Source organism: Pieris napi, chromosome 10 (genome assembly GCF_905475465.1).
Source record: "Pieris napi chromosome 10, ilPieNapi1.2, whole genome shotgun sequence".
In the NCBI taxonomy this organism is placed as follows: Eukaryota; Metazoa; Arthropoda; class Insecta; order Lepidoptera; family Pieridae; genus Pieris; species Pieris napi.
Genome location: NC_062243.1, coordinates 9,892,420 through 9,914,724, shown reverse-complemented (window position 1 = coordinate 9,914,724; position 22,305 = coordinate 9,892,420). Strand labels below are relative to the sequence as shown.

At 34.2% G+C, this 22,305-nt stretch overlaps 3 protein-coding genes across 6 annotated transcripts; 2 read left to right on the top strand and 1 right to left on the bottom strand.

The window, feature by feature from the left end:
* Positions 1-68: 68 nt before the first annotated feature.
* LOC125052862 (vigilin) lies at positions 69-15,042 on the top strand. The gene is made up of 18 exons (XM_047653905.1): positions 69-130; positions 198-264; positions 1,765-2,032; positions 2,127-2,342; positions 2,456-2,662; positions 3,198-3,413; positions 3,908-4,091; positions 4,251-4,381; positions 4,767-4,950; positions 5,319-6,040; positions 6,314-6,548; positions 7,872-8,158; positions 8,450-8,695; positions 8,918-9,055; positions 9,588-9,682; positions 9,983-10,196; positions 12,623-12,835; positions 13,484-15,042. The coding sequence occupies exons 3-18, from the start codon at positions 1,811-1,813 to the stop codon at positions 13,739-13,741; spliced, it is 3,768 nt and encodes a 1,255-aa protein (XP_047509861.1). The 5' UTR covers positions 69-130; positions 198-264; positions 1,765-1,810; the 3' UTR covers positions 13,742-15,042.
* A 1,788-nt stretch (positions 15,043-16,830) lies between these two features.
* LOC125052937 (phosphatidylinositol N-acetylglucosaminyltransferase subunit P) lies at positions 16,831-18,209 on the top strand. Of its 4 annotated transcripts, none has more exons than XM_047654032.1 (4): positions 16,831-16,886; positions 16,964-17,061; positions 17,256-17,378; positions 17,596-18,209. In XM_047654032.1, exon 4 carries the CDS (start codon positions 17,718-17,720, stop codon positions 18,201-18,203), a length of 486 nt encoding a protein of 161 aa, XP_047509988.1. In that variant the 5' UTR covers positions 16,831-16,886; positions 16,964-17,061; positions 17,256-17,378; positions 17,596-17,717; the 3' UTR covers positions 18,204-18,209. The 4 variants fall into 4 exon arrangements, with proteins under 4 accessions (XP_047509988.1, XP_047509985.1, XP_047509989.1 ...); XM_047654029.1 differs by having other exon boundaries at positions 16,834-16,886; positions 16,964-17,055; XM_047654033.1 differs by lacking the exon at positions 16,964-17,061 and having other exon boundaries at positions 16,868-16,886.
* Positions 18,210-18,564: 355 nt separating this feature from the next.
* LOC125052936 (serine/threonine-protein phosphatase 2B catalytic subunit 3-like) lies at positions 18,565-21,579 on the bottom strand. Its single transcript, XM_047654028.1, has one exon. The coding sequence runs from the start codon at positions 21,314-21,316 to the stop codon at positions 19,829-19,831; it is 1,488 nt and encodes a 495-aa protein (XP_047509984.1). The 5' UTR covers positions 21,317-21,579; the 3' UTR covers positions 18,565-19,828.
* Between the last annotated feature and the right edge of the window lie 726 nt (positions 21,580-22,305).

Below are 22,305 nucleotides of genomic sequence, written 5' to 3'. Positions count from 1 at the left end.
GCGACTAATACCACAGACTTATATACCAATTTCATAAAGGTAAAGGGGCTACCATATACAAAATATAAAATATTTACTCAAATCAGTTTATCTTTGGATAATTGTCTATGGTCTCCGATCGCGGCACTGGGTACGTGTGTTAGTGATAAAAATATTTTAAGGTTTTTACTATTATTTAATTACAATTTTCTCATCAGGAGGAAGCAAAAACGATCCTGGCGTCTCAAGGATAAACGTTTTGGTTGATTTGCTACAGTACATTAGGTAAATATTTAACGATTTTTCCATGCACATAGGTTCCACGTCAAATGTGTTGGAAGAAGGTGACACGTATTATCACAAATTCACGATTCCGGGTGCCGATCTTGTAAGAATATTAATTATCCTAAACAACTTGTTATGCTTTTCATCCTTATAGGATTACCAAAAATTTTATGTCAATTAACATGTAAACTCTATTATGTTCGCCGTAAATACTTCTTATAAACATGCACAAATGTTTCAACTCACATGTACCTATTATTATTTCACTACGCTAAATAACCGGCATTTATGAGTTGCAGCTTAATTACCCCTTACTTTACGGGAATATTAAATAAATTACTTTTAATTGTATAGCCTAATATCCAGTTAGAAAACTAATACATTAATTTTTATAAACTTATTGAGTTAAGCTTTCTGCAGTTTTATAACTTCAATATGTATTTTCTATTACAAAATATAGATTTTTTTTATACCAGCATGGAAAAAACAAATTAAACTAAACTAGATATTACAAAAATTGCTACATATTGGTTATGTTACATTACTTTCTTACAATTACTGCATACATTATGGTTATAATGTATGCAGTAATTATTCGGTTTTGTATTTTTAATTAAATAACCACAAATTACATTACACCAATATTGCTGTTAATAGAACCTAGATAAATATATTGTGTATTATAAATGCCAAGAATTATTTAAATTCCTGGAGAAAGCATTCAATTCTAGAAAATTATTAATTGGTTTCCACATGTTATATTTCAATATATATGTTTCTCTTAATATTCACCTAACTATAGTGATTTGGATATTAGTTATGTTGTGTACTTGTAGTAACTATTTATATATTATAGGTAGGTTAATATCAAGTAGTTTAAGAATTACAGCTACATGTCATCCAGAACATGAATATTTATATCATAATTTTTTTGTACATAAACAATCTTGATATAGTTCGAGTTTGGTACTATTTTCTCATTTCTTAAATTGAGACTATTTAATTCATCTACATAGTACTGTTGGCCTAATGGCTTAGGGACTCTCATTCCCGAGATTTTGTTTTTAAATCACAGCTGAGCACCAGTGCATTTTTCTTTTTATATGTATTATTAACATTCACTCATACAGTGAAAGGTAAATTGATGGTGTGTGCCAGGCACCAAAAGTTGATCACCTACTTTTCTATTTAGCTACTACTTTTACTGTTTAAAATTATGAAATCTGAGACCAAGACCAATCTTTTACTACATTTAGATATATAAATAATTTTTACAAGTTAATCAAATTGACCTTTAGAGATTATTTCATTGTTATCTTAAAAAGTAAATTACTTTTACCAAAGTAATTTACTTATGTCCTTGAAGTTTTTATAATGTAAATTACAAAAGAAACAAATTATAATCATTTATTGAAAAATTTAACAATTGTTCAAATAAATGTGGTAGTTGGAATGCAAATAAAAGTTATACCTTTTAAAATTTTAATATTACGATTTTAGTACTGTAACGACTTGGCGCGAATAAGGACTGCTGGAGGAGACGAAAATGATGCATCAGCAATCCATGATGGTTGGAGATATGATTCCCGTACACTCTGAACTACCCGGGCATAACAATGAAAACATGAACAATGTGGCTTACGAGAACAGCGGTTCTCCAGCGTATGACGACCTTTTTCCGGCTTTGCCTCACTCACAACCCCCGGTCCAACGTAGTATTCAGCAGGTTACTAACAAACTTCGTGTTGGATCTACCCTCCATACCCAGGTAAATATTACAATAATTAATTGTCATTATGTCTTCTGTAAATTCTCTTCTTTCTTTTTTTTAAAAGCATATAACACATTATTTTATTTCATAGGTATTCCATGTACCCTATGAAGAGAGGAAACTGGATAATGCCAATACTTTTGGTGAAGGCGAGTCATTGAGGACATGCCAGTCTATCACCAAAGATACTGGTGCTCACATTGAGATATCTACCAGCAAGGATGGAAGTCTTACTTTTCTCATCACGGGAAAACATAGTGCTGTGCTTGATGCTAGGCGTCTCATTTTGACGCACTTTCAACAACAGGTATACAAATTAATTAATTCACATGAAAAAACTGATGTCCCATCTAATTGCAATACAATACAATCTAATGTTAATGTAATAGAAACTGTTATTAATTGAAAAATCCTTTACAGGCAAGCAAGCAAATTAACATTCCTAAAGAACATTACCGCTGGATTTTGGGCAAGCAAGGACAAAAGCTGAAGGAGTTAGAGAAATTGACAGCAACCAAGATTAATGTACCGAGTATTGCAGACAACAGTGAAATCATTACTATTACTGGTACTAAGGAGGGTATTGAGAAGGCAGAACATGAGATTCGAGTGTGCTCTGAGGAACAGGTATATATTAAAATAAAACAGTATTTTTTTATCAAATATAAATTTTAATAATATTGAATGTGTTTTAACAAAATATATTGATTTAATTTTTTTAGCTATTCTGCAACTTTGTCACACTGATAAGTAAGCGTTCAAGTATTACGTAACGCAATTTTTGGAGATTATTGACCCCCCGTCCCCCATGTAACGTGCCGTAACGTTTTTCTGTACCCAGAAGTAAAACGTTTCTTGACCACCCAGTGACTCTTTATATCTAAAAGCTACCATTATGTGGTGTAAAGTACTGGAAAGTCGAAAATAATATTAACAATAACGCATAATTTAATCCCCGCCCCGCATCGTAACGTTTTACAAATAGACCCCCCCCACCCCCAAAACTCGTTACGTAATACTTGAACGCTCCCTAAGCACTAATTAAAATACTGACCAAATTAAAAAGCTTCTTCATCAACATTGTTTCACGATACATGACTGTTTACAAATGTTATGAATCACCTCTGTGAATAAAATAACTTAAAGTAATATGAAATTTCAGTCACGTAAAGCATTGGAACGCATCACCGTGCCCAAGATCTACCATCCCTTCATCCAAGGGCCATTTGGTGAGCGGTCAGCGGCACTCACTGCCGAGACCGGCGCTCGCATTCACATTCCGCCAGCCTCTACTCAAAGTGATGAGATTGTTGTAGCTGGAGAGAAGACTGGTGTACTCGCTGCTAAAGCTCAGATTGAACAGATTTATGAGGAAGTGGTTAGTGCATTTTAAATTTCTTGGAGATTTATAAGAGATTTAGATATTCAAATTGATTTCCCAAAAACCAAACCCAGGATCGAAAAATACATAAGGTATAGAGCCTAAGAGCCTTTGATTAACCTTTGATTAAATTTATTTATGTCCATAGGCTACAATATATCCATAAGCAATAAAATAATGTAATATTAGTTTGATTAAATGAAATCACTAAAATGGGTTAATTATTATAGACATATCACTACATAGTATAAAACAAAGTCGCTTTCTCTGTCCCTATATCCCTATGTATGCTTAAATCTTTAAAACTACCCAACGGATTTTGATGCGGTTTTTTTAATAGATAGAGTGATTGAAGAGGAAGGTTTATATGTATAATAACTAAATTTAATATCAGCATTGCACCCGTGCGAAGCCGGGGCGGGTCGCTTGTAAATATATATATATATATCTTTTTAAATTTTCATATTTCATTATTTACATATATATTTTAGAAGAAGAATTGTTCGACTGTTCGCGTAGAAGTGCCAAAATCCCAGCATAAATATGTCATTGGTGCTCGTGGAACGACGATTCAAGAAATCTTGAAGGAGACTGGTGTGTCCGTTGAAATGCCACCTCCAGATTCTCCCACGGGAACAATTACACTTCACGGCCCTCACAATAAGATTGGATTGGGTAAGATTAATGATAATTTTGTATAATTAGGTCACTCGTTAATTGCGATAATTGTTCTAGTTCTAAATTATTTGCTGTATGTACATTTTTGACTATAACATTAAGGAATATCTTTTGTATATTTTACACAGCTTTATATTCATATGTATTTTATTGCAGCTCTATCGAAAGTATGCGAAAAGGCGAATTCCGTTAAAACAGCAACAGTTGATGCACCAACATGGATACATAAGTACATTATTGGTAAAAATGGATCGAACATTAAGAAAATCACTCAGGACTTCTCTAAGGTAAACATTATTTCTATGGCCTTTATTGGAATTTTATCATTAACATTTATGATTTCGGTTTAGAGTAGAGTTAAAGCTAGTTATTTTGATATTATAAATTTTGGCTGCCATTACTTATCTATTATTCTACATGTGACGTCATCAAACAATTAGTTTTAAATTAATTTCTTAAAAACTAGGTGTGTGTCCGATTTAAAATTAATATTTTTAGTAGCACTTTTCTTGGAATTTTCACAGAGGTAAAGAATTAGCTGCAGCTTAGAATTGACCAAAAATACAACATATCTAGCCCATAGTTAGCTAAACCTTACTTATTTAATTGTAATTTAAGATATCAGTTGTTTAGGTGAGAGGTTATTATAATAAGTTATGGTTGATTCTCTAGGTACATGTTGACATCACTCACTCGGAAGACAAAGTAAAAATTGATGGTCCCCCGGAAGAAGTTGAACGAGCTCAAGTGGAATTAGATGCGTTTGTCAAGAATTTACTAGCGACACTTACTTATGTTGAACTCACTGTTGACCCTAAGTTCTTCAAACACATCATCGGAAAAAGCGGAGCGAACAGTAAGTTTTACGATGCTTTGAATTTATAGGTTCAGCACATTTTTCATATACTTTATTGCTGAAAAAGAAGTAAATTTGTTCTTTAATAAAATCACAGATTATCTAAAAAAAAATTGGAAAAACTATGTTTCTAAGTCTTCTATTAAAATAGTGGATAATGTGGATAAAATTAATTATACACAACGTAGACGTGGGTTTCTTCTAATAATAAGATATAAAATCATATATATAGATATAATATAGAAAATCAGTTTTTGTTATAAAAGTAAAAATAAATATTAATTTAAATAAATCACATTAATTATATTTATTAGTTTTTATGTTAAACCAATTCCAGAGCTTACAGAAAAGTATTTTCTTTTTTACAGTTAACAGACTGAAAGATGAGACTGGTGTAGTTATTAATATTATTGAAAACGAAGGTACCAATGTGATTCGCATTGAAGGCAGTCACCACGGCGTAGCCGAAGCCGAGAGGGAGTTAAGAGAGATGGTTAATAAGCTAGAAAACGAAAGGACCAAGGAAGTTTACGTCGACCATAGGTATATCAAATCACTGATTGGCGTAAGGGGCGATAAGATTAAGGAAATTCGTGAAAAATTTGAACGCGTCCTAATAACTCTGCCAGACCAGGGACAAAAGAGGAGTCCGATCAAACTTAGAGGACCTCAGGAAGACATCGAAAAGTGTGAGAAATACTTGCATAAGCTCATGAAAGAGATTGCCGAATCGTCTTACGTACAAGAAGTGCCTATATTCAAACAGTTCCACAAATTTATTATCGGAAAGGGTGGGGCTAATCTTAGAAAAATCCGGGATGAAACTCAAACCGCTATCGACTTGCCGGCGGAAGGTGATGACAGCGATGTGATAACGGTGCGAGGAAAAAGGGAAAATGTCGAGGAAGCCGTAAAAAAGATTCAGCAGATACATAATGAGAAAGCAAATATTGTGACAGAAGAAGTGACCATTCCACCCAAGTACTATAACTCGCTTATCGGCGCGGGAGGAAAACTAATTCATTCAATTATGGAAGAATGTGGCGGTGTTCTCATCAAGTTCCCACCAACTGAGAGTGATAGTGACAAGGTATACCTATATTATGTTAGGTTTAGTGTATTACAAATTGATATAGGCTTGATAGAAAGGAGACGAAACTTGAACTAATGTTTTACCATACAGCTTTGTATTTCCATAGCAAGTGAGAATTGTCGCAAAATACTTTTGTTTGAGCTAAGTTGTAACTAATTTAAGTGATTCATTTAATAAACTTTTATTATAAGTCCAATTATCCGTTTCGGCCTACAACTTACTTTTAATAAAAATAAACTCTAGATACTAATTATTTAAATACATTTTTAGGTTATAATCAAAGGCCCAGTCGAAGACGTGGAGAAAGCGAAGCAACAATTACTTGCGCACGCGTCGGAACGCGAGCTGACGTCACACACGGCCACCGTACGGGCTAAGTCCGAGCATCACAAGTTCCTAATTGGCAAGAGCGGGGCTAATATTAAGAAAATCCGCGAACTTACCGGCGCTCGCATCATTTTCCCCACTGAAAAGGATGAGGATAAGGAGGCCATTTTCATTATTGGTAAGAAATATTCACCTTTCAATTTTGTATTTGAAAATTTGTGTAATTTTCTATTAATGAAACCTTAACTTAACCTAAGAAAGGCTGGCAACGCACTCGCGAGTCCTCTGGCATTGGAGTGTCCATGGGCGATATCACTTAACATAAGGTGAGCCTCCTGCCTGTTTGCCCCCTGTTCTATAAAAATAAACAGAAGAAATAGTGCAGCTATTTAAGTTGCCCAAGAGATATTATGTTCAGGTGGAACTGGTAAATCATTCCGGATATTTCGTTTTTGCTTCGTTTCCGTTCTCGATTAGACTATCCGAAATATTCTATTCCATAATTCGTCACTGTGGGTTAAAAGTGGATGTAATGATAATGATACGAAAGGGAACGCTTAGTTGGTTCGGCCATGTAAAACGGATGAATGAAAACCGGTTAAGTAGAATAAAATCGGGTTAGGTAGGCCTTGTCGTATAATTATACCTGGATTAAATCCAGGAGGTACTAGAGAAGGGACAGGTCAAAAGTACCCATAACCGACGAGCATGAATGGTGAATGTTATGAAAGTGGATGAAGCGAGAGAGTGGTTTGTCTGATCTGATGCTTTCGGGAAAAAGGCGTAATGATATAAATAAATAAAAAAAAGTGGTGAATAAAGCAGATACAAAAGTGTATCTGTAATGCTTTGTGAGGTTAGACGATGGTAACTGCTAAAATATTATGTTGAAAATTTGTATATCGAAATGTTTCCATAAACATATTTTCAATACTTAAATATTAGTTTATATATTTTACATTGTAACTATCAAAGCATTATCTTTCGTTTTGTGTTATGGGTTATCATGAATGTTATGTAATATCTGTCAATACTTGTATACACATAACCCCAATAAATTTAAATCTGACTATAAAATCAAATAACCTTGCAATCTTTTATTAAAATACCAATGCTAAGTGTTTTTGATATTAAAATTAATTAATATGTTTATTGTTTTATAGTTTAACGCGTAGATAAAACATTTTTTACTTTTATATATTTTTTCTTTACACATTTTTACATAGAATGATGACAAGTTTGAAATATATAAACGTAATTATCAAAACAATAAACTGTATTACTTGATTAATTTACTAAGCCATGGAAATAAGAGCCCTTGGTACCGTACATGACTTACATCTAAATTTTTATCATTATAGGTAGAAAATGTAATTGATAAATTAAACAACTGATCTTGTCACTTAGATACTACAAAGTCTTGATATTATGATACGATTTTAAAAGCGTTTCGACCTAATGTTTCATGATGAGATTGAAAATGTTTAAAATTTTCATCTAGGTCGCGAAGATCAAGTGGAGGCTGCCCGAAAACAGCTAGAAACCGCAGTAGCGGAGATCAGCAATGTGTCAGAGGGAGAAATGTCAGTGGACCCTCGTCATCACAGGCACTTTGTGGCAAGGCGTGGTGAAGTCCTCAGGCGTATTGCCGATGAGTGCGGTGGCGTACAAATTTCATTCCCGCGACAGGGCGTGGCAAGTGACCGCGTAGTTCTTAAGGGCCCTAAGGAATGCATCGAAGCTGCTAAAATACGGATCAACGATATCATCGAAGATTTAGAAGCTAAGGTTTGTATTTTCTGAGGAAATAAATTGACCTGTCTTGACAATTTTTATGTAGAAGAAATAGTCTAAGTAATTTTTGTAAATTTAATGTCTGTTTTCCAAGATATTTCAAACGATTCCATTTGAATCAGCTTAATTGGTCACATACTTTTATTAAGTTTTGTTCTTGCTTCGATTTGATTCCCTATGAAAATTGAAAATAACAGATTTGTGAAAGTGAAAATGATTTTTGAACCCTCTTCCTCTTCTCCTCTTCCCTCTTCTTCATATTCATTCTTTGTAATATTTTCACAGATAACAATCGAGTGCGTCATTCCACAAAAGCATCACAGAACAGTGATGGGTGCTCGCGGTGCTAAAGTCAAAGACATCACTGCGGAGTTCGATGTTCAGATAAAGTTCCCTGAGAGAGATACGACAGAGGGAGCAGACATTCCAGTGAGAGGTGAAGAGGGATCGGAACCGGGACCAAATGATACTATCAGGATAACCGGAAGACCCAAGAATTGTGAGGATGCTAAGAAAGCTCTTCTCGACCAGGTATATCTTTGTGGATATTTTGATTGTTTATGTTTAATTTTTTAAATAAAAGTTCCTAACCTAATAAAAAACGCCCAAACCACAAATACCTATTCATTGTTTTGGCTTTATCACAAAACATTTTGCATCTTCTTGAGATTTATAGTATGTTTATGTATAAATTCGTTGATCTTTTAAAATCAGAACAATTAAACTTTGATTAAACTGTATTTCTAATTGCAGGTTCCTATAACTATTGACGTCGAAGTGCCAAATGACCTGCATAGACTACTTGCCGGTCAAAAACGAAGAGACTTGATGCAGACATATGATGTCCACATCCTCATGCCGCCTAATGATGAGATCACCGATATCGTTAAGGTTATTATTTTTTTATTTATATCGACTATAGTCAATTCTAAAATCTATGGAGCGGGTGATTTTATTGACCTTTATTGTATAAGAATAAGCAATATGCTTAAAAAAAAAAGGGTGCGTGTACTTGTGTACGCGCGTAAGAAGTTATACTTCTTTGGCATTATTAAAAATAGTTTTTGATTGCATGCAAATAATTAATTACAATTAAATAAACAAAGACTGGAAAAGGAGTCATTATAGTCAATAAAGTTCAGTTTACATTTGAAAAATTAAATAAATAAATATTATATTTATTATTATTTTCTAATATTAATTAGTTATTCTGTTAACTTTGTGTCACGGTGCGCGCGCATCGTAAAATTTCACTCTCATCAATTTTTCATAGCGCGCCTAAAGAAGTATAACTTCAATTAGTGGGCAACTTCATTCTGTTCATTGTGTGTCACGGTGCGCGCGCATCGTATTATTTGATACAGTGTTTAACATAAAAATCTATGTTGAATACAAACTAGATTACATTTCTTAATGATTTTAGGTGACTGGAACACCAACTAATGTTGAAAAAGCCAAACAAGCTCTCACGGAGAAGATAACTGATATGGAGAAAGAAAAGGAAGATAGACTGCTCAGGTAATTCATATATAATCATTGCTATTTCATGCTCAAGTTTTAGGCTGTTTTATTAACTATTGAAAATAAATATGTTATTTTAGTCTTACAATTAAAATAAATCTTACTTTTGATATACTATGCTATGCACTAAATGGATGGATGAAAAATTAAATAAAAATATCTAAATAACTTGTTTAAAATCGCGTAACAAAAAATATTTGTTATTCTCTAACCCAGGAGCATAAAAATCATCTTAAGTACCAACTAAGCTAGTTAGTTGTTAAATCTAAATAATAAATTGGAACTATATTTTTATAGATCATTTGAGTTGAAGTTCCAAGTAGACCCCGAATACCATCCCCTAGTGATAGGAAAGGGTGGTTCAGTGATAACGAAGATTCGCACTGACTATGGAGTACAAATTAACTTACCCAAGCGTGGAGAACCAGATGACAACATTATTACCATTCAAGGGTATGAAGATAAGGCACACCAAGCCAAGGAAGCCATCATGGCTATTGTTCATCAACTTGTAAGTTAATTTATGTTTTTTTTTATTATTTAAATCTGCAACATAAAAATTATAGTAACAGAAAATTATTAACAAAAACAAGTAATAAAACTAAAATCAATGTGAAAGAATAATAATTAGTTTTAGTTATTAACAATAAATAATGTGCCTTTAATTGTTTTTAATCAGATACAAAGGTTGGTTTAATTTATTATATGTAGTTTTTGAATTAATGTTGTGCATACTCTTAGTGGCTAGTAAGGTATTAAAAAGTTTACAAAAATTTGCATTGTCTCCAACACAATGTATTTAACAACTACCTACATTTATATAAACATATATTTTCTGAAATATTAATGAGTGATCTTTAACCACATTTTCAAAATGTTACTGTTATCTGTTATGCTCAAACTTATACTATACTTCTTGTGAAACAGTTGTATAATGGTAGGGGAGCCCACGATGCTAAATGGGGATTTACTCGAGCGTCGTAGAGACCTATTGGGATGCAAAGCTTAGATAATAAGAAGAAAAAAATGTTATATGATAAATAACTTTTCATTGGTGGGGGAAGCGGCTATAGATTGTTAAATATGTAAAAAAAAACTGTTGCATGGACATCCTCGAGCGCGTCAGATATTGATAGCATCAATGCCCTACGTATTTTTAATAATTTACGTATGTTAATCTGATCGTTTGCATGATGCGGGTGGTTGTATTTAAGGGTTGAAAATGAAAAAAAAATAAAAATTATCGAGCGCGTCAGATTTTCTAAGGGAGTGTTTAGTGCACCAAAAAAAAGCTCTCATTCACTAATCTGACGATTTTGATGGGACGCAAACCCACGGCCATTTTCCTAATTTGCAAAAAAAAAATCGCAATTTTGAAATACTCAAGCGCGTCAGATTAAGATATATGTGGTTCATCTTTATGTTCTAAACGTACTGTCTCATAATCTGACGATTATCTAGAGGGATTCGCCTGATCTGACAAAAAAAATTTAGAAAAACGGTTCACCTAAAGGGCCATCCCTGCAACTTCCCGCTAATTCCATTCCTGGGCGCTTAAAATTGATATATTGAGCTCGCTGAGTTCAAAGAAATAACATTTCTATGTATTTGAGCTCTCCCAGCTCGAAAGTCTGATAGAAGTTTCATAGAACACTATTTTTGGAATTTTCAAACCGCAATAACTTTTGAATGGATCAAGCAATTTTCACGCGGTTGGCGGCTGTCGACGCAGTTTTATCATCCTCATAAGTAATTTTGCAATTTTAATTGATCGAACCACAAATTTCGGAGTAATCCCGAAAAAACACTTTTTCGGGTTTCTTTCGTTCACGATATCTCTCGAACGAATCAACCGCTTTTGACCAGCTTGGTGGCGATCGACGTGGTTTTTTAAGCTCAAAGGCGGATTAGGTTTTGAAGTTGATCGATAAAGAAACCACTTTAAAAAAAAAATCTTATTTTTTTAAGATTTTTCAAAATCTATCGGTCCGAATCGGTTCAAATTCACAGGAAATATAATTTTGAGGGAAATATTTAGAACGCCGTTTAGTAGATTCCGATCGGTTTAAGGAAATGTAGGCATCACGCAGCTGCACGCATTTTAATTTTATCGACGAATTTTTGTTATTTCGGCTTGGGGAAATCGTCAGATTATATATTTTTCATTATTCTTGAATTATTTCCTTCAAAATAAAAAAAAAATTAGCTACGCTCGAGAATGTCGAGATGACATTTTTTTTGTACAACTTTGTTGCCCTCCCCTTTTTTTCCGTCACTCTCAAATTGTCAGATTAGTGGAATATACACTTTTTAGGATGTAATTAACTCGCCCTACCTTAATCTGACGCGCTCGGGAATTTCTGATGGTCAATTTTTTTTACTAATCTGATCCTTTCTCCTTCACGGGCGGCCTTATATATGGGCCTCATATTTTGTGGAGGTACTTAACCGGGTACAAGGTATCCCCCTATATATTAATCTGCCGCGCTTTAGTAAATCGAAATCCCCTCTTGGGCTCCCCTACCATAATTATACTAATTGTTATGTAGAACTTATTACTATAAGTACCTGTAATCATAAGTATGTCAAATTTAAAAGAAAAGCTGCCCACGACGGCATCCTAGTGTGTAGGCTAGTGCATTTTCTCATTTTACTGTATTTTTATTATGTGTAATAAAGTTTTTCTGTATTTTCATTAATGTTAATTTATAAGTAGGTATACCTTTATAATTATATTTTTTATTTAAAAAAAACAAAACTATATAAACATACATATATACAGCTTCTAAAGCTGAACTGTGTACATGCTAGAATGAACTAATCACATGAACTATAAATCAAATTTTTGTATTGGATAGACATTAATTCACAATGGCATAGGATTCAAAGAATTAACATGCCAAGTTAGTTCTTAAAACATTCATCATTGCTTTTCAGGATAACCAATACAGGGAGGAAGTTGACATCGATCCACGAGTCCACAGACGCCTTATAGGTCTTCGAGGCAAGAACATTCGTCGCATCATGGATGACTTCAAGGTTGACATCCGCTTCCCGAAGCAAGGCGATGACAACGTCGTCGTCATAACCGGAGATGAAGACAATGTCCTTGATGCTAAGGATCATCTCCTCAACCTTGCAGAGGAATATGTAAGTAGAATATGATATTAGGGTCTTAGCGCTATGTATCACTCCTGTCAAATACCATAGGGAATCATACTTCTTACTAAGTCTTGATTTGGATTTCACCAGTGGCGTAATAATAGGGTGGCAGGGCTGGCAAATTGTCACGGGCCCCCCGACCCAAGAGATATTATTAAGAGAGGAGGCCTATGGTCATTAGTAGGACATATACAACGTGTTATTGAGTACGCTGAAAATCTCGAAGTTTATTAAAATTAAACTGAGTAGGGACAATTTTTATTGATAGGGCCCCATCAAAAGAATTGCCATGGGCCCCAGATGCTATAGTTATTCCACTGGATTTCACCCTTATTTCCTTTTGTTGTTTTATAATGTTACCTTATCAACCAGACATTTCGTTAGATGGACGTATATGTTCGGACTCCTGTAACATGACAATGGGGCATATAATATATACCTGATTAATTAAAACTAATCATTATTAACCTTATTTAGTTGCATTTTATGTCAGACACATTCTAAACTTATGTTTAAATTCTTCTATTAATTCACACAGCCTTATGTAATCTGTAAGAATTATTACTTCTTAAACATCAAATTACTGTTACTTGTATTAAACACCTAAATTGTATTAAAATATAATTTTATGAACAGCTGCAAGACGTCACAGACCGATACCAGAGACCAGCCGCTCCGTCTTTAGCCGACTTCGGTGAAGTGCTCGAGAACGCAACTAGTGCAAACGCGAATGCCAACAACCCTCCCTCTACCGGTTTCGTAGTCAAGGGTGGGCCTTGGGAACAACGCGCGCCTGATACGGCCTCCACACACGAATTCCCGACAATGCCCGGCGGCCCCAAGCCCACTGCCTCGCCTTCGAGCGCCCCACCCGCCTGGGGACCACGGCGCTAAGTACAATTATTGCCATCCACACATTACGCCCAACTGACCCTTTACTTAAAGTTTGACTATTCAATACATTTTTGATGTCTCAAGTTAGAGTCTCGAGGTCTGTCTTTATTTCAGTTAGACAAAATAGGACAGGTGTTGAGATTAGATTTGAGTTCCAGAATATATACATAATCATCTACGTGGAGTAACTGGATAGACTAGACCTGGTGGGATAAAAATGTACCAGGAAACGTGCCCTCATCTTTCATCCTGCACGTTTATTTCTGGGGAGTTAAATTCACTTAATAAAAAGACAAGACCCTCGATTGCGACTTTTGGTTTTAAGCAATGCAATCTATTTTTCAAATATCAGCTCGGACTGTAATGAAAAGGTGCATCATATAAAATGGGTTATTGTTTTGGATGGCACTATCTATATCACTTGACCGTTTAATTATTCTATCAGATTACTGCGATCTTCTCAAGTACTCAACTCGACTACTCAACTATGCTTGATTTGTGGTATAAATTTAAAATCATAATGAGAAAAAAAACATACTTACAATTTTTGTTAACAAGCGACTGCTTGATATGATTTTTTGTTGCATAATACCTGAGGTGTTGACACAGGGTACTTAATAATAACACCTAAGCAGAAAGTTACGTTTTAAACGTAATCGTTATATTGTTACTTTCTATTTAAAAGTTCTTTTTATTCATAGATATGTTTATTGCTACAGCATTCTGTTTTAGTTTTTGTTTTATGAATTTTCTTCGATGTTGCAGTAATCTGTTCGGCACTATGTTTATCTTTCCGATACTATAAGTTTCAGAGCCAAATCACGCCATATCGGTTTTTTTTTAAGTTTAAATATGCCATTATTTGAGACATTTATCATATGTTTGATTCATATTTAAAGCATAATAATTTTTATTTTAATATATAATGAAGTTATATTATAATGTTATATTATGATGAATTAGTGCAACATTCACTAAAACACCATATCAATGTGGTTAAATGTAAATTCATGCGAGACTTAAATGCTGCAAAATAGAGTAGATGGTTATATGTAACCACATAATGTGGATATACAATATTATATTAAACAATATTTGTCATGTACTTATTGGGCGAAAATGTAATGGAAAAATTATATTATAATTACTATTATTGATATAATATTTTTTATGTTTTTAGAGTGATACCTACAACAATGGATTGAATAAATCATAAGACAAGAATTAATATTTTTACAAGTAATTTGTACATAGTTGATAATTGTGTTTGAATATTAATAAAAACTTTTACATAATAAATATGTCTTTTCATAACACATTCAATTATGAATTAATGACTACCTATTGGACTTGTCATATGTAACCTTTTAACATTATTCAGTATCGTAAATAGGTATGTTTTACAAGTTCCTACTTTAATAAACATAAAAACCGCGTACAAAGTAAGAGTGAACTCCAATTTGGTTCCTAAACGTTTTATGACAACATACACTTGTATGGGAGAATGAGGCCGGGTTCCCACTACGCCGGACCGGCAGATCTGCCGCGCCGGTAAATCTGCCGGAAGAGCTAGTGGCTGTACAATTTATATGAAGCTATTCACATTATCCCGGGTCCGGCATTTTTGCCGAGCCCGGCATTTCTACCGAACGTTTTGTCACTACGAATTGCCGGTAGAACGACCGGGCCCGGAGTAATGTGAACGAGTTTGTGCCGGTATCTGTCCCCCGCTCGCCCTGCTCGTGCTCCCCTCGCCCCGCCCGTGTTCCACTCACGTCATTCGGCTCGCATGTTCTGGTCTTCTTTTATTTTGCCTTCTATTAAGATACCACCACAACACAACAATTTCGTCGTCCATTGTGCGCGCAGGTCCAAATTCAACTGAGGACTGTCTGAATTTCTTCCGGGATCCGATGTAATGTGAACACTCTGTCCGGTGTCCGGTTTTCGGCAGATCTGCCGGTCCGGCGTAGTGGGAACCCGGCCTTAGGCGCTCGATTCACACCTTGGGTCTACCATGGTCCATGAGCTCTTACGCTGAGAACTCACGAAGCGGTTTGCACCCGCGCCCGAGTTTTATTTTCAAAACTCACGAGACCGGAGTTTTTTGCGGTTACGATGACAAAAGAGTTACAACAATACTGTCTCGTATGCGACTGGGACACACGGACATATTCTTACTAAGCTAAATTTTATTGACAGCCCTACGTCATACGTGCGATTGCGGATACGATGAAGGTGATATAAATCACATCATGTTTGTTTGTTCTCGGCGCGACCGGTCGGCTCTTCTCGAAGGTCTCATTTTCCTTCATCCATATCCTGTATACTTTCAAATTGGACCCACATGTATAAAAACTTTTAGCAGCTTTTATCTTAAGTAATGATATAAAAATTTAAACTATATGAACGTAAATATAAATATACTTTCTTAGACTCCTTTTTTAATCTATTATTTTCCATTAGTAAATTCCGTTCCATCAGATAATTTAATTTTTTTACCCGTTTCCCTGTTTTGACTCTGGGCCACAAAGCACAAACCGTGCGGGGCATAAAAATAAAATAAAACGTGTGGCACTCGGGGACTGCCGCGGTAAAGCTATTGCTTAGCATTTTTTATCTTAAAAGATTTAATATGTTTATTCTGTACATTTTTAACCAGCTTATCCCTTTGTTTCCTTTTGATGTCTTTGTGTATTTTTCTCGCGTGTAGTTTCTCTACCTTTTACTTGAAACTGGCATAAAGGTAAAACTATTGCCATTAAAATTATTTTAGAATTATTAGTGTTTAGGTGTGTTCTCTAGGGGCATCATAGCCTAGCGGTCTTATTATGTGGCAGCTAGGTGAGGGGTACCGGGTTCAATTCCCGGTTCGAGGGCAAGTTTTAATTTAAATTTGTTATCGGCCTTTGGGAGGGTTGTGCGGTACCGGGCGAGTGCCTAAACCGTACATGGAGGACACGGTCGAATTTATAAAGACAAGCACGAATTATAAAAAATCCTATACTTGACGCTGGCTAATGCACAAATCGTGCCAGAGCCCTAAAAAAAAAAAAAAGGTGTGTTCTAGTACCTGACATTAGACATCTGACATTTCACAAGGTTCCTGCTCAGGTTACTATTTTTGGGTAGTAAATACTAAATAGTAAGTAAACGAATTCTATGTTTTAAAGACCATTTATTATTGGAAATATATTTTCGCTATGTGTAATTTCTTTTTAGTTAACACCATTCAATACAATCGAATGTCTGAAACTTAAGATAAATTATCTTATTAGTTGACGATAAATGATGCCGGGAAAAATGAGGAAAGTGTAAGTGTATGTATTATTTTGTGTCCAAATATAACCCAATTACTGAGTATAATAGGATAAATAGAAAACGTACGGGTTTTCACAATATTCAATATAATGTCTTTAATTTGTGTAGGGAGAGTTCAATCTAGGAGATGGTTCACCTAGATTCCACAAATTATTTATAACTTATAAGAAAATATTGGTCCATTTTATTTCAGATCATTAAATATTCCATTCTCTACAAATGCTCATGCTCGCATTGCATATGATGTCATTAATGTTGACAAAGAACTTAAAAGTGTGTTGAGAAGTTTAACTGTTGAAGATACTAACCTTATTATGTGAGTATATTACTTATTCTTATTTTTTTACTTAGTACTGTTATATATTGAAAATAAATTATGTAAATTATTTATTTGTTATTCTTAATATTGTGTGTGTACAAAAGTGGAAAGTTTTATAGTTAATGACTAAACAGCTTTTTCTTTAGGTACATATCAAGCAAGCAATACAAGTGACTTTAGTTTCGAATGTCCTATTATAAATTATGTTTTTCAGAAATTTTGAAGGAGACAACTACAAATTTTTAAGGCTTTCAGTGAATGGATTGCTTCAAAATTTAAGTTTAGTTACCAAAACTATAAGTTTGTTTAGCTTGTAAGAACTAAGAAGTAAAAAACATGCCAGAACATACACCAGCTCCCAGTCCAGCGCGATCAGTTTATGGCTTTTCAATGTATTTGTTTAGTAAAACAGTGCTTTCAGTGTATTTGATATGGGCCATAGTTCCTAATGAGTATTTTCATTACATGTATATTTATTATATACCACAAAAATTTTGGTCAACAGCTGTACCCATACAATGTTTAGTTGCATTGACATTATTTGCTTTTCTGATCTATCCCAGTTCTAATCTTATGTTAGCATTAACATGTGATAGTATAAACTCTATTTGGGATAAGTTTAGTTGTAAAAGTAATAAAATTAACAAATATCAGAGTTCTATTCGGCCTGTTTGTATTTGTAAGACAAATGAAAAATGTAGAAAAAATTTTTTTTCTACAACACCTAAAGATTTAGATGAAAATACTGTACCACAATTGTACGATTTAGATATACGTTATGTTTGTAAGAAGTTGTATTTGAATAGAAATAAAAATATTTAAATGTTATGTCTTTTAGTTTCCTTATACCATACAGCAAACATCTGGTGTTGTCATGTATACATAGTTTCTATTGCTTTTTACTGTGATTGGTAATTGTTATACATGGAAAGGTATAGGGAATAGGATTTAAATATCATAACTGTGCTACTATGGGCATGATAAGTAAAAAATTAAACTGGTCATAACTTTATGTGTACTGTTTTGTAAAAGAACCAGTTGCAGCCTGGCCATGTTATTGAAATTTTAACTTTTAGCATAATACTTACATGTATCAAACCTGATACAATACTAACAATTTTTTTTTGTTAAAACAGATTTTATAATATCTGATAGATATTATTCTAAGAATAAAACTATAATCTGGATCTCAATGTTAATATATTTTATAAGGATAAAACAACACTTCCCATGATTAGTACAAAATGAAATAAAATACATTGTTAGTTTTTACATAGGAAAGATTTAGTTAAAAGACTTAAAAATGAATTTTTAACTACTATATAAGGCTTAAAAATTGAGATAAACTTTGAATACTTTGACTGAAATTATGTAAGCCACTTTTAGTATTCACAATGTCAAACTTATAGCATCAAGAATATTATTGGCTGACCAAAAGAGATTTTCCAACAGTGCATAGGTCATTAAACCTTAGTATTTATTAAGTGAAATATGAAATAGAAGCTGTAAGAAAATCTGCAGTTAGACTAGCCGCTACATCTTATATGTATACCAATATATTATGACTAAGACTTTAACATGAGATGTTCCAGCATACAAGTTCCACTGCTCACATGCTGCAAATATTCAGCATACACCCAAATATAAATTATTAAAGTATATTTTAGATAGTAATTTTTATATATTTTGTACAATAAAATACAGTTAAGTACAACTTGTAGCAAAGATATTAAAGAGAGTAATATTTATCTAAAGTGTTAAAGCTAACGTGTGTGTACGCTCGAGGCATATTTACACATCACACACGCATGGCAACAACACACCATGTGCTCAACACTATAGTACATAATAATTATTTTATTACTTAAATATAGAATAAAAGGACATGCCAAAGCTGAACTTCACCACTTTACAATAATTTCAATGCATGATTAGCCAATGAACATGCCTGTACTCAACTAGCAAATTGCTAATAAATAATACATTGATCGCTTAATATCACAGCTAATTATGCTTTGAAAATTATAGACTTGTCTAATTTTCACTAATGTAGTGTTAAGAAGAAAATTTGAATAAATTTATATTACAATATCATGTCTTTTCATATGAAAATTTTAAATTACATTACCAAAAATTAAACAGTGCATTGCATTATAAATAAATGTGCATTCTTATTATTTAATTGACTAAACAAATTTGTTGCCTGCAGATCTGTTATAATATTTTAAATATCGAAAGTTAATATCTTATAAGAGAAATTTTAATTTTATCTATAGAAAAAAAGTTAAATCCAAATTTTAAAACGTTTAGTATGACAAATCCCTTCGAATCCACCTTGTTTTCATAAAAATCATTCCAAAGATTAAGTCTCCATAACACATTTCACCAGCACTCCTTATTTGGGACAAATTATGAGTAAGGATTGAAGAGAAGTATCAACAAGCACTTCACGAGTGTGCATTGCTGTTAACATGTGGCTTCTTTTCTTGAGTATCCGGTGTGCGTTGGCCATCACGCCTTGGAGGCATGCGCTCATTAATGGCATCCAAGCCTTTGGCCTCAGCAAAAGAGGTGATCTTATGATTTGGTGAAAAGCCCTGCAGTGCATTCTTTAGTGACGTTTTTCCTCCAGAAAGGGCACCCAAGGGTAATGCACCAGTGGGTGTTAGTCCTTTAAGTTGCAAAACAGACTCACTCTCTTCCCGTAGCACAGAGAATACATGAGCCATCTTACCAATGGCTCTTATCTTATTGCGAATGACCTCTTTCCTGAGATTAGCTTCCTCCAAAGCATCTTCACCTTCCGTCATCAGCTCATCATCAGAACAAATATTTAATACATTAACCAACATTTCAGTCACTTTCTCACCAACAAAGGGAAGTGACCATGTAAAGACATCCATGAAGTTTGGTAACCAGTAAGGATGGGGTGAGCAGTTAAATTGCCTGATGTTCATAACATTATTTTCATATTTAAGAACTGCAGCCTTGTTGTTGTATACGTCCAAATAGTTAGGAGCTGAGAAAATAGTAATAAGACTGGGGAATCCAGTTGTTTGACTTTTACGATACATTCGATATCCTGCATCTTGTGCTTCATGAGCTCGAATAATAGATAATAAATTATTTCTTTGAAGAAAATCACAACATGCAGCATAGCTGTAGAAGTAAGAACAGCCTCTTACAGAGTTGTGTGAGAAATGTTCTGCATTTTTCTCATTACCAAAATCTTCCAATGGATCTGACCACAGTAGATCACACATAGCTCCATATGCCGGAGGCTCTTTGAATCTATCTAGTTTACGAATATCATCTAAACTGCTTATTTCTGGAGATAGACCCCCATGGACACACAGGAACTGCTGGTTCATAAGTGCAGCCAAAGGTAGGCAATCAAAAGCATCCATACATGCATCATATACTTTTTCAGAATATTTGATCTTGCATTCTTGTTTGAAGGTAAAATATTCTGTCAAGTGTCGGCATTCGTGATTACCGCGTAATAGAAATAAGGTCTTCGGATAGCAAATTTTCAAAGCCCACAGGTAGAGTACACATTCTATACTGAAGTAACCTCTGTCAACATAATCACCTAAGAATAAATACTTGGTGCATGAAGGAGAACCTCCAACTTCGAACAATTTCATCAAATCGTAAAACTGCCCATGAACGTCTCCACATACGGTGACCGGGGAATCAATTTCGATCATGGTTTTTTCTGAACGAAGAAGGGTGGCACCATCTTGGATAATTCGTAGAGCCGCATTTTCCTCAATCCGGCCTTCTAAAATAAAATGTTGCTTAAGTACATCTGGAAGAGGTTTGCCCGTTTTCTCATCGAATACTTCTGATACGGTGAGCTTATGGCTGGGAGGGAAAGCTACACTTTGGATCATTCGCTGCGTAGTCGAAACTTTTTCATTATTGTCACACATATTGTTGAAGTAAGAACAATTCCATAAACGCCACTATTTTCGAAATTAAAAATGGCAGATGAGAAATTAAATCCGTATTTCACAGGAGGCGAGAGAATAGTTTACTACTGCGCACTGGAAAACAATGCGCAAACTTCTGGCGAGTGGTCAATAAAAGAAACAGGGATATCGAGCGCGTTTTCACTGTATCACTGAATTCACTGAAATTAGAAATAGTAACTGGTAACATTAGTAGGGCAGCAGGGTGACCATCTGGAAAACAGGCAACCTACCATGTATTCGTTAAAAATCGGCTTGTGAGAATCTAATCTGCTTTCGCTTATTTTTTGGTATAAATTGTCGTTTGATTTGTGTTACGTAATGTCACCGACGCTTGATTCGCATTTCGCAGTATATTATCGAATGATTATTGATGAAACTTATAAGATATTAGCTTCTGAATAAATTTATATAAATTCGCTATCTGCGCCTGCATTCAGGTAACAATACTGCTCAAATTTTTGCCATTAATGCTATTGGTTACGGTAAGGTTTACGTTTTAAATATTATAGTAAAATATAGTATGGTTGCTGTTTTCCTACTTAATATGTAAAAATGTCTATGTGTGTATATCTATCGTTTTAGATTCATGAATATGATGTGATATTTAGTTATAAGTTCACATAACACAACATAAAACACGTTAAGCATTTTGTTTGAATTAATAGCTAAATTCATGAGGTCTATATTATATTTCCTCGGCAGCGCCCGCTGTCAAATGGGTCAATCTTCGTTACTTGACTTCACTTATCAGTTATCACTAGGCGGCAGGCCTCCCCACAGTCCACACCGCGCACACGCTATTGGTTCGTTAGATGTACCACCACCAGTTTTTGTACAACTGATAAAATATATTTTTTCTAGTTTTTATAATGGTCTCGCAGTTATATATAAAATATTATTAGGTGTAATTTGCAACGACTATAAGACAGATACAGACATGCGGATTA

Bases quoted from the DNA above. Each gene is read 5' to 3' on its own strand.
- LOC125052862 (XM_047653905.1), top strand. From the start codon at position 1,811: ATGATGCATCAGCAATCCATGATGGTTGGAGATATGATTCCCGTACAC. The intron at 4,092-4,250 runs GTAAGATTAATG...ATTTTATTGCAG, and splicing joins TCACAATAAGATTGGATTGG to CTCTATCGAAAGTATGCGAA. The intron at 6,041-6,313 runs GTATACCTATAT...ATACATTTTTAG, and splicing joins CTGAGAGTGATAGTGACAAG to GTTATAATCAAAGGCCCAGT.
- LOC125052937 (XM_047654032.1), top strand. From the start codon at position 17,718: ATGCCAGAACATACACCAGCTCCCAGTCCAGCGCGATCAGTTTATGGC.
- LOC125052936 (XM_047654028.1), bottom strand. From the start codon at position 21,316: ATGTGTGACAATAATGAAAAAGTTTCGACTACGCAGCGAATGATCCAA.